Raw genomic sequence first — 12,219 nt, forward strand, 5'->3', positions numbered from 1 at the left:
CAATAGGTGCCCCCTCTGATGTGATCAGAAAGGCTGATGGCAGTTTTGTGTTACAGGTCATTCAAACAGTAAGTGCGACAGACAAAGACGATCCCAAAAACGGACATTATTTCTTATACAGTCTCCTCCCGGAAATGGTCAACAATCCCAATTTCACCATCAAGAAAAATGAAGGTAAATATCTTAACTTTATGCAACTGGGTAAAATATAAATTGGAAAACTAAAGTACACTTATATAATATCACTGAAAAATACCAGGAAATATTTGTGTGTGTCGGGCCCATACCGACACCACTGTATCAGTTCAAGGGCACTGTCATTCCCCTTTTCTTTTACCCCCTTAATAAGTAAGAAAATTGTTGCTATGATAGTTAAGATTATCCCAGTGAATATTGCCATCAGCTGGTTTGATAAAATGCAACGGTATGTCGTTACCCCTGTAAAAATATGGGGAAACTCTAGATCCTGAGATCTCTGTCAGCAAACAAGCCTGGCTTGAACTTTGCAATTGTAAAGTTTTAATTGAATGTTTACCAAGTCTTTAGGGAAAGTCTATTCTAATTTTGCCTGGTTTGTGTGTACATATTAGAGGTATTTGTTTTAAGCCTGCACTGACTTTAATAATAGCAATTAGATCAGAAAATCCTTCTTGAAGGACGCTTCTTATCAGTATTGTTTGGGAGCTAATACAAACTGATTTACTGCTAAGTCTTTATTCACAAAAGATATTTAATCCATTTCATTAGTTCTTAAGAACCCAGCTTGGATATTCATGTGCCTCAACTATGGTCTATTACTTCTCAGGCCTCATCTCGTGTTTTGCATTTTGTTAAAATCTAGTTCATGTATGCATTCATGTTCCTAAGCAGATGTATAGTAGGTAAGTAAGTAGATAGACATACAGATGATAAATAGATATACACACAGATATATCTATATATAATACTTAACAAATATTTCCAAAATTACTGTCATTCCAATATATCTTTACTTTTTAGATATTTTAAGTGCTTAGCAAAAAAAATTTCATGTAAATATTTTCCCTGGTTTTCTTTTTCCTTTTTTCCTTTATCTTTTTGGTTTGGCCTTGCTATAGGTATTAGTTTAATTATTTTGTTGTTGTTGTTGTCTCGATGGCTTATTACTTCTATTTGAAGGAAATAGTGTATTTTGAGAAAGCTGGCTTTACAAAATAGCATTTTATGGCTTGTGTTGAATACATTATGATCTTCCATTTTACAATATTACCGAGCTCTTTGGGAAATGTTTGTTAAATGTAGATGTCTCTCACACAAGATAAGGAAAGTCAGTATCCTGGCATTTCCCATGGCTGGTTTCCTCATATATGCACACAAGAGAAATAATATTATGTTCTCTCTCATAAAAAATAGACCATTCATCTGGATAATCACCCTTAATGAACAAAGTTAATACAACCTTAGTTTCTTCTTTTTCTTTTCCTTCTTCTAGTTGTGCCAAGATTTCTTTTGTAATGGAAATCACTTGAGTAAATCTAAGTAAAAAATAAAGCCATTACAAACCCCAAACTGAGCTGCAAGTCTATGCATAAGTGCAATCTATGTTATTTTGAAAATGAGCTATTTATTATATAGAATTATTTGTGGAATTATTTGAGCATATACGATGAATTGGGTTTAAGAGTTCTACATAAAAAAGTTCACATTCTAAATATTAGAAGACCCCAGTGTATTCATTCTGTGCAATATATAATTTTAGGACATACCATTTATAGGTGAAACTGTCATATATGTGTGTGTGTGTGTGTTGTGTGTGTGTGTGTGTGTGTGTGTGTGTGTGTGTGCTGTAGTGCCAGTTCTGGCATAATTAATTGGAGATAAGAAGTTCCATGGCTTCAAATTGTGATTGTCAGATCCACCTCCTGAGTAGCTGGAATTACAGGCATCAGCTACTGGTGCCCAGCTCTGGGTTGTTTTATGTAATGAATTATAGATAAATAAAATGATATAGATGAATCCCAAGGAAAATGCCCTTTTAATCTGTATTAAAATTACATAATATTTTAAATATAGTAATCTGCACTGAATAAGTTTTATGTGTTTTAGAAATTTTCAGAATTACAAGTAAGAAAATGTTGCAAATATAGCAAGCCTCATTCTTTCACATTGTAAATTTAAATGACATGCTATAGGATACTTAAAGTATGTGAGTTCTCTCTTGGTTATGAGGAAAATATAGGAATGATGCTTTTGGAGTAATTTTTTAGTGTTTGTTTCAGCTTTATAAAATTAAAAATTGTCATATGTTGAATAGTTAAAGGACATTTTGTTGTGACTCTTTATTTTAAATGATGTATTAACTTTTCTGGGAAAGAGTGACCATATAATGAATTATTCTAACTATGTTACTTAAAAAGATTGAAAGGGGTTTCTGTTTATATTTATGCCTGGAAAACACCATAAACTAAGACTGTCTTGTATGGAGCAGGACATATGTTCACTGTGCTATTTGGATACAAGATAGAAATATTCAACATTTCCTCACAGAATAAATCATGAACTCACAGGTCTTTGGAATAGACATGCAAAGTTTATATACTATTTCTTTTAGCCTAGATCAGAAATTCATGAGTTTTGCTCCATTTCTTTGCTGCCTGGCATAGTTACTGTGAATATGGAGGAAAACAAAATTTTTTTATTCTTAATAGATAGAAACGATTTAAAAAAGCGGAAAGGGTCTGTGAAACTTAAAATGTTAGCATAGATACAAAGCCTCCAGATAGGCTGTAGGTCTTTGGAAATTGTGCTGTTAATGATGTGAAGAAATAAAACAACATTCATTCCAAATATGGCCTTGGAGGCAAGGCCACATGTTGTTGTTTTCCTCTATATTCACAGTAACTAGACCCGTAAACTCAAATCTGTAATTGATATATAAATTATTCTTTCCCATAATTTGATCTTCAGGAAGACAATTTCAGTATATGACATTTTCTAAGAAACTTGAAGCCATGTCATTCAATAGAAGAATGTTTATTCCATCTCCTATATTGATACTAATGTAATTTTTAGCCCACTAATTCATAATCAAAGACATAATGAGGTAAAAATGAGCTCCTTCTTGTAGCCTATGCAATTAAGTGATTCTGAAAATAATTCTTCATTATGTGAGAATCATGTTAGGTGTCCCAGCCTTATACATGTAATTGTAGTTACTCATAGGCCTAAGATCTGAAGAGAATTGGTTCAAAGACAACACAGTCACAAAAGTACTTGAGGCTCTTATCCCCAATTAACCACCAAAAAGGCTGGCCATGGAGTTGTAGACTGCTCACGGACAGCACCTAGGCCCTGAGTTCAGACCTCAGTTCCATGACAGTAAAAAGGTAAATGAATGGATAAATAAATATTATATATCTTTCATAATTAGATGGCAATCTTCTATATGGAAATATGTAAAGTGAAAAAAATCTGTGACATTTTATTACCTGTGTTCGTACACACACACACACACACAAAATCTTCTATAACATTTCCTAATTTTATAGACCAGATATTGCACTTTATCTCCTAGTTGAGAAAATTTGTAAGCAAAGAGATAGACTTACCACACTTCAGTATTGGCTTCCATTCTAATTGTAGAAATGGAAAATACCCAACAATTCAATAGAAGAAGACAGGGAAGATAAATGGACTATTAACAGTTACTGAAATACCTTGCTTGCAGGTACTCTGAGGTCAGAGGGAACCTGTTCTTCTCCAACCTTTACATTGTAGGTAAAAAGTCTGGAATTGCCATAGCTCAGGCTGGTGAACAAAGGAGTCTTGGGGATGTATACTGAAATGTTTGAAGGAACATTATGTATTGCCCTGCTCTTCAAAGATAGCCTATATGGACGAGAGAGATACACCACTTGACTGTGGTTTGGCTATGCTTAAGAAAGACAGCTGTTGAGCTATAGTAACTAAAATGCTGGATTTGCTTTTCTTTCTTCCGGGCACATTCTCTTCACTGACATCTTATTGATAAGAAGCTCACTCTTGAGCTGGGAATAGAGGGTTTCTTGAGACGGTGTTTTCCTAACTAACATGTGTTTGGCCTGGGATTAATCACCAGAAATGCAAAAGTAAACAAATGATAAATAAACACATAAACAAGTAGATGCTCACTCTAGAGATATACTTTTGGTAATTGGTCTGAATAATACATAAGTTGACAAACACTTTAGATTAAATATGCCTTTAGTATTCAAAGTATTAGGTACGCATCCATCTCAATTGAATATTCTATCTCAAGTCTATGTATTTTAGATGGCTTCCTCTTATGATGATATTTTAAAATGATAAGAGCATGCTTTAGCACAGAAAACAAACACCAATAAATCAATAAATCAGGCAACAATTTTGAGAGGGAATTGCAGGTTGAATTCAAGGCCTTGCTTTGCAAGGCTGGTGCTTAAGCCATACTCCACAGCCCTGTTATTATTAATTGGTGTAGGGATGGATTCTAGCAAATTTTTCTGTCTGGGTAGCCCTCACTTGCCAGATCTCAGCAATCTCTTGCATAAGGAGGATCATAGGTATGAGGAACTGGGGTCTAGGGCCTGGATAACATTCTTTTTAAGGAGACTCTTAACTTTTTGTATGTTATTGGAGTCTGAACAGCCTTGTGCTTTTTATACAAGTACAATACCACCTGGCCTTTTGGCATTAGCTATGTTTCAGATAGGGTTCCATGTATTTTACTAGTCTCACATGGCTGTCTATGTACCTGCAACCTAGGTCAGAAGCAATTGGGACCTAAATCTATATAACCAAGTCTGGTTCTTTGTCATTTTATTTATTGATTGGTTTATTTGTTTATTTTTGGTCAGTCATGGGGCTTGAACTCTGGGTCTGGGGGCTGATCTTGAGATCTTCAGCTCAAGGCTAGCACTCTACCACTTGAGCCTCAGTGCCACTTCCAGTTTTCTGGTTGTTAATTGAAGAGAAGAGTATCAAGGACTTTCCTGCCCTGGCTGGCTTTGAACCTCAGTCCTCAGATCTCAACCTCCTAAGAAGCTAGGATTTATAGGCATGAGCCACCAGTGCCCAGCTTCTTTTTCTTTTTCTTTATTGTTTTTTTTCTTTTTTTTCTGGAAATAAAGGATCTCCCTAATGTTTGCCCATCCTGACTTTACACAGGGTTCCTGGCATCCCCAATTCTTGCATAGATGAAATTACAGGCATCTTGTGCCATGCCCAGAATTTCTTAATTTCTCATGAATTACATGGCTGTTTAAATATCTTCAAGCAAGTCGTTGCAGCTTTTATTTATAGTGTTTTTTTTTCTGATGCAGAGAACTAATTTTTAAAAGGTACTTGCCAATATTTGGGGAGACACTAACCCTCACAAGAACACACTGTGACTAATCTACTTATTTAACATTATGTTTTAGTATAAGAATTGTTAAAATGGGAAAGCAAAAAGATTGCTTTAGAAGAGGACAAGAAAACAGAGAGCCCAAAACAATGAAAATATTTAATCTACCATGTCTGGTTATGAATACAAAGACATTATCTGATTGCTTTTACTAGGAACAAACAAAAAAAGTTAGCTTTCCCTACAGATTGGCTCCTTTTTTTTTAATGGGTCTTGGGGCTTGAACTATGTCTGGGTGGTGTCCCTGAGCGTTTTGGCTCAAGGCTACCACTACCCCTTGAGCCAAGCCCCACTTTCTGTTTTCTAGAGGTTAACTGGATATAAATGTCTCTCAGAGTCTTTTGTGCCCAGGCTGGCTTTGAACCTTTATCCGCAGATTTCAGCCTCCTGAGTAGCTAGGATTAACAGGTGTGAGCCACCCTGCTGGACCACATTGGTTACTTCTTACTTCCAATTTAAAAGGATCAGTTTCAATTTTCATATACCAACTAGCAGAAATCCTTTTTTTTTTTAATTGAGAAATGTTTTGCGTAGGCTTTTGAAACTGTGTAGTTAGCTTCTTTTTGCTACTTTGTGTAAGGAGCTTATTTCTGCTATCTTCCGAAGTCTTCCCTCCCACCCAGCTTCTTTGAAGCCAAGAATTTGTCTAATTGTCATCTCTTTCTTTATGTGGTCTTTGCAGCTGACCTCTATCCTTATCTACAGTGGATCCATTTTTATTGTTATTTCCCAGATCACAAAGATAAGCTGTATGTGTGCTTATAAGAATAGGACATTGAATAGTGACATATGTATGTTTTGAATATAGTGAGGCTACCCATACCACTTACTAAACCTCCTGTAATACAGCACACAATATTGGTTATATGTGGGTTTCCATGAAAGTTTCAGTCTTTGCCGCACAAGATCTGGCCATTTCCCTCCCTCTTATATTAGTTTAAAAAAAAAAGGCAACACTCAAATTGATTCAAATGTAAGATCCAATGGACCCACTGTTGAATAATACCATGTATGCATGATCCAAAAACTTCTTCTTTAGTAATTCATAATTTCTTGTTTATGCTTCCAGCAATGCACTGTTGATAAAAGACTTGCTTTATGTTTTATTTTGCCACATAAATTGTAACTAAGAGCACTGTGTAAGCTCAGAAAAATAGATAACAAATCTGTGCCTATACACTTTAAGCTGTAGTGTTCCATTTGATTCAGAAAAAAAGGAGGGACTTTCTTTGCTCTGCCTCTTGTTACTTTTTAGTTTCCATATTTTCTTTTCTTTGGGTTTTTAAATCATAGTGCAAGTGTACCTTCAGAGATGGAGAATTTTCTCTGCAAATATTGAAAATCTTAAAATTATTACTCTGGTCAGACATATAGTGCCCTTAGTATCTATTTTTTCGGTGTGTGTTATGGAAGACAATTTAGTTCTGAAATTACTGACTACTGGGATGTAATTTAGATTCATGCCATATATATACATATATGTATATATATATATATATATGGTTGTCAAAATGCTATTCAAAGTTGTGAATTGCACTAGCATTCTCTGTCAATTTGCTAGCAATCATTTCCGGTCTTCGCAGAGCATTTTATTTCTGAAGAAGTTTTTGAAAGAGAAAACCAAGAAAATAAATTGCCACATGCATAGTTACCTTATAGTTATTTTGGTTATCTGTGCAGATATCTTTGGAAATAGTTCCTTTGAGAAAGTTGCTTTCTGGAATGTTTCTTTAAGATACTTTTTCATATATTTTTATTGTAATTAATAGAAGCGTTACATTATATTCACCAGATAGAAGGTGCATTACTTCACATACATTGATACCCTTTCTCATGTCTTGGTCCCCATTTCCCTTCCTCTATCCCCACCCCTCATCTTGCTTTCCTCCCTTCCCTATCTGACTTCAAATAACCAAATAAGCCCATATACAATATATCAGATAGCAAGGTGAAATACTGTAACAATATGAGATAACCAAGGGACAGCAAAAGAGATGAGAGATAGTACATTAAGGACAACAATCACTCGTTATATGGCTTTTGTTTCTATATCCTGGAGGTCCTTTCATTTACCGTCATTCTATATGTCCTTTATGTATCTAGGTTTTGTTTTATTGTAAATCTTGTAAAGAAAGGCTCTGTTTACACATTGGGAAGAGTATAAAAGATTACTCATAGAGATGTATGTTTTCATTTAATCAGTTTATGTGTGCCATTTGCTGCTATGTCATTAAAGAACTGTGTTACTAACTGATTTATCATCTACAACCAAGCCCTAAAATGGCTCGTGAGATTTTTGTGAGTGTCAAAAAATGTGTCTGTCCTTTAGAAAGCAAAACCCAGGATTATAATGAAATGTGGAAAATGAGCTGTCAATGCATCCAAATTCCCATTTTCTGAAAGAGTACTAAATGTAGTTGACAATCATTTCATCTCCTTTCAGCACAGAAGTTTGCATTTTGAATTAATGTGAGCATTTTATAAACACAATATTAGGTATATGTGACATTCTGTCTGGGGATATGACCTGAATAACACAAATCAACTGTTTACAATCTCTCACTTTATTAATAAAGTGCATAAGATGATGGGAAGATAATGTAGCAATAGTCAGGGGGACATTTTAGATAAATAAATGTCAGAAAAGATGACTTGGAATTTATTAGAACAAAAGATAAAGGTGAGATCCTGAAAACAAACCAATGCAGACTTTATAACAGAGAATATTGAGATTTGAATCATAGGCCTTCTGATTATGATCTGTGAGATATCATACAAAAAATTGAAAAATCCTTATCTGGTGAATATACTGTAACATTTCTATTAATTACAATAAAAAATACAAAGGCAAAAAAATTGAATAATCTTAAACCTTTATCCATTAAAAGGAGATCATATTTTTTCAATGCTACTTTAAATAATATAATATTAAATTAAGTTAAAATATTATGGTGCCTGGTTGCATTGTTGATAGTTTGCAAACTGAAAATAACAAATATTAGATTTATTCACCTCTTTTTTTAATAATCTCGGTGAACTTCCAGGATTTCTTTAATCTACCCTATGAATAAAATGAAAATGTTTATAAGGAACAAAAAATAAGGTGCTTAATTGATGGGGCAATTACTGGACTAAAAACACTGTATATGAGTAAAATAAAGGGTAAGGGAAAAATGAGTCTTAGGGTAACTTTAGTTATTGTTGATTATAACTCTCATACTAATACAGCCATAATTAAAATGAAAATGGCATGTGGAATATTTGAGAAGTGAAAGAATAACAGTTTTTTGTTTTTTGTTTTTTTTTTGCCAGTTCCGGGCTTGAGCTCAGGGCCTGAGCACTGTCCTTGGACTTTCTCAAGGCTAGAACTCTACCACTTGAGCCTCAGCACCACTTCCGGCTTTTTTCTATATATGTGGTACCAAGGAATCGAACCCGGGTCTTTATGCATGCTAGGCAAGCACTTTAACCACTAGGCCAAACTCCCGGCCCCAAGAATAACAGTTTTTTTTTTTTTAATTTTAATTCAGGACATCACTAAAGAGCTATCTTAGGATGGTAGTAAATACTAAACAGAAAATTATGATGTGTGACCAAAACTTACCTAATTTGTTTCATAATTTCTTATTTTGTTTACCTTCTATATCTTTTAAACTCAATATGAGTTGTTTATAAAGTTTTTTCTTCTTCCCTTCTTCTGGTAACATGTCCTCTGTTACCTTTCTTTCCTATCTATCTAATTTCCAATCTCTTGTAACCATTCCAAGAAAATTTTCCTCACCTAGGAAAAGATGAACTGGGTGTTTATTCTTTCCTTTGCTCTGCAGTGTGGCATGGTAGAAGATAAAACACTCATAAATTAAGAAATGTCCCCTCTACTGTCCTCTGAGTATATTAATAGTTAAACATACTTTTAATCAACCATTCAATTATCTGATACCCGTTTATTTGGTAACTACCATATGCCAGATGCTATTTGGGGAATTAGGACTAAAATCACAAATAAAACAATCTATTTCTCTTCCCTCCTGTACAGTGTATTTTAGTTCAATCTTTGAACACCAATTTGAATCCTCAGAGAAGAAACTATGATTTAACATAATTCTTTTGTCATCTAGTAGAAAGTACATAATCTAGTAGTCTTCAACGTGCTATCATTTAGGGTGAAATGATCACACATTCTCACTTCTATAGTGTCATAAACAAAGATTCCCTCTTAGACTTCACCTGGTTTTTGACTCTGGCCCTCCATAAAGAAGAATTAGATCTTCATTGATTCCATCAACTCCATCTTTAGAAAGTATTTTGCCTGTTAGAGTGGTCTGTAGATCTGCGGTCAGAGACCGTTAAGTCCTTCCCTGAGCTTCATGCTGGTGCCTCCATCATTATAGAGGTCAGCTAAGCTATGTTGCACCACATAATTCAATGTGCTTATAACTTCAGAGTCAAAACCTGTTGGCAAGCCTTTCCCTAATGCAACGTGATCCACAGATGTCATGGTAATTTTGTGTGCTAGCCTTGCTCATATACTAAGGCTGATATAATTCTCTTCTGAGGGTTATGAACATTTATTATAGTTGTATCCAAGACACAATATATATATAATATACACAGCTCCCACACCTTGGCGATTTAGGATTCCTGTCAGTTCATGAATGTTTGAGCTCACTCCTAGAATGTGATAGTTACTGAGGCTATTTGTCTCCTGGGCAGAACATTGAATTCATATTTTATCTGTTCTTTCTGCTTCTTAACCTGCTACCCAAAGGGTTGTACAACCATGGAGGAAGATAATGCTTGCCTTTGGAGTTTTCTGAGTTACTCATTGCCTTTGTTTTCAACCTCACAGCCTAAGATGGCCTCCTCTCCCTGTCTGAGTTCATTATATACAGGCTTTGAGGATGCTTATCTTAGATTGAGCTAAAAAAAAAAAGTCATGTTACCTTATATGGTATGTCAAATACAAGTTTCCTACTCTGGATTTCTTGGTATTTTTTTTGGCCAGTCTATGCCTTGTCCTTCATGGAAAATCACGCTTTACTTTTCTCGCCTCTCTGGAATTCGTTTTCCCCTCATCTTTAAATGAAAGAATAGATGACTGCTAGAGAGATAAATATTCATCTGTTTTAACATGCCAATGGCATAAATATGTGATATCAGGAGAAACATGACAGAGCTGTGAACACATCTTAGTACACCAGTTAGTGGAGATCTGAATGAGGTTTTTTAACTTTGTATACTAAAATGCAAAAAAAATAATCATTTTAAAATTAAAAAAAATTCTGCATGGCCAGGAGTATGGCTTTGTGGTAAAGTACTTCCGTAGCATTCAGGAAGCCCTAGGTTTGATTCCTCTATGCCACATACACAGAAAAAGTTGGAAGTGATGCTGTGGCTCAAGTGATAGACCGATACCTAAATGACAGTGCTCAGGCTCTGAGTTTAAGCCCCAGGACTGGCAAAAAAAAAATGCTGCAATGAAAGAAGAAGAATCTTGTATATGTGCCAAAGGAAATAGCTAAAATTTTTATATTAGCTGTTGATGTTTATTCACTTCTTTATAAACCTTAAAAAGAAATAATGAATGTGTGAGGAGAAATCTTTTCTACAGAGAATTATTGTATAAAAAGACAATATTAAAAGCTGGGCTCCAGTGGCTTACACCAATAATCCTTGCCATTGAGGAGGTTAGATCTGAGGATGACAGTTAGAATCCAGGCCAGACAGGAAAGTCCATTAGAATCTGAAAACACCAGTAGTAGCTGGGCTGGGTGGCTCATACTTGTAATCCTAGCTACTCAGGAAGCTGAGATCCAAGAATTGCTATTCAAAGCCAACTCAAGCATTTAAGTAGGTGAGACTTAACTCCAAATAACCACTAGAAAGCGAGAAGTGGCTCTGTGGCTCCAGGGGTAGGGCGGTAGCCTTGAGCTCAGGGACAGTGCACAGGCCCAGAGTTCAAGCCCCATGATCGACAAAAACAAAACAGACAGACACACACACACACACAGACAAAGCCAGTAGTGGTGCTGTACCTCAAATGTTATAGCATTAACCTTGAGCAGAAAGAGGCTCACAAACAGCATCCAGGTCCTGAGTTCAAGCCCCAGGACTGGCAAAAATGTTTCCATATAACTATTATTATGATTAAAAATATTATTAGAAGATGTTCTCTGTAAAATTATAGCATTTCCTTTTAGGGCTATCTGGGAAGAGTTCTAGATATACTAAAGAATAAAATGATAGTTACATACCAAAAAAGAACTCAATAAGCATGTGACAAATGACTCCAATATGTGAGAATTTTATACTACTGTATGTCTTCTAAAACTGTAACATGGAGATAGAAAATTCAGTGAAAATAATCATTTGACTCACATTTGATTTATAAGAGAGACCTCTCAGAATCAAAATGTAACTCAGTAAACTTCTGCAAACATAAACAGATGAATGTATGTTTGCCAGTTAAGAAAATATAATCAAATATAAAAGTAGTGTACTTAGATGCCGCAATAGAATAACAAAAACTTCATTCCTTGTTTTTCCAGTGGAAATCCATGGGAGTTTCTTAGTCTTTGCTTGTATCTGCATCTTCTTTTGTTATTTTTAGCAGCATAACAAATATATCCCACCCAATTAAGAGTTTTTGTTGTTTTTGTTTTTGTGGGTCCTGGGGCTTGTACTCTTGGCCTAAGTGCTGTCCCTGAGCTCTTCTGGTCAAGACTATCTCCCTACCATTTGAGCCACAGCCCCACTTCCAGTTTTCTAGGGGTTAATTAGAGATAAGAGTCTCAAGTCCTTTAATGCCTAGGCTGGCT

The 12,219-nt window shown here is 35.1% G+C and overlaps 1 protein-coding gene across 3 annotated transcripts in view; it reads left to right on the plus strand.

Moving 5' to 3' along the window:
* Cdh8 (cadherin 8) overlaps positions 1-12,219 on the plus strand; it is a 299,684-nt gene that overhangs the window by 245,178 nt on the left and 42,287 nt on the right. For all 3 annotated transcript variants that reach the window (XM_090357535.1, XM_090357534.1, XM_090357533.1), the window contains exon 10: positions 57-174. In XM_090357535.1, coding sequence (XP_090213661.1) covers positions 57-174 — 118 coding nt within the window. The remainder of the gene's footprint in view (positions 1-56; positions 175-12,219) is intronic.

Source organism: Megascapheus bottae, chromosome 24 (assembly GCF_031878675.1).
Source record: "Megascapheus bottae isolate mThoBot1 chromosome 24, mThoBot2.hap1, whole genome shotgun sequence".
In the NCBI taxonomy this organism is placed as follows: domain Eukaryota; kingdom Metazoa; phylum Chordata; class Mammalia; order Rodentia; family Geomyidae; genus Megascapheus; species Megascapheus bottae.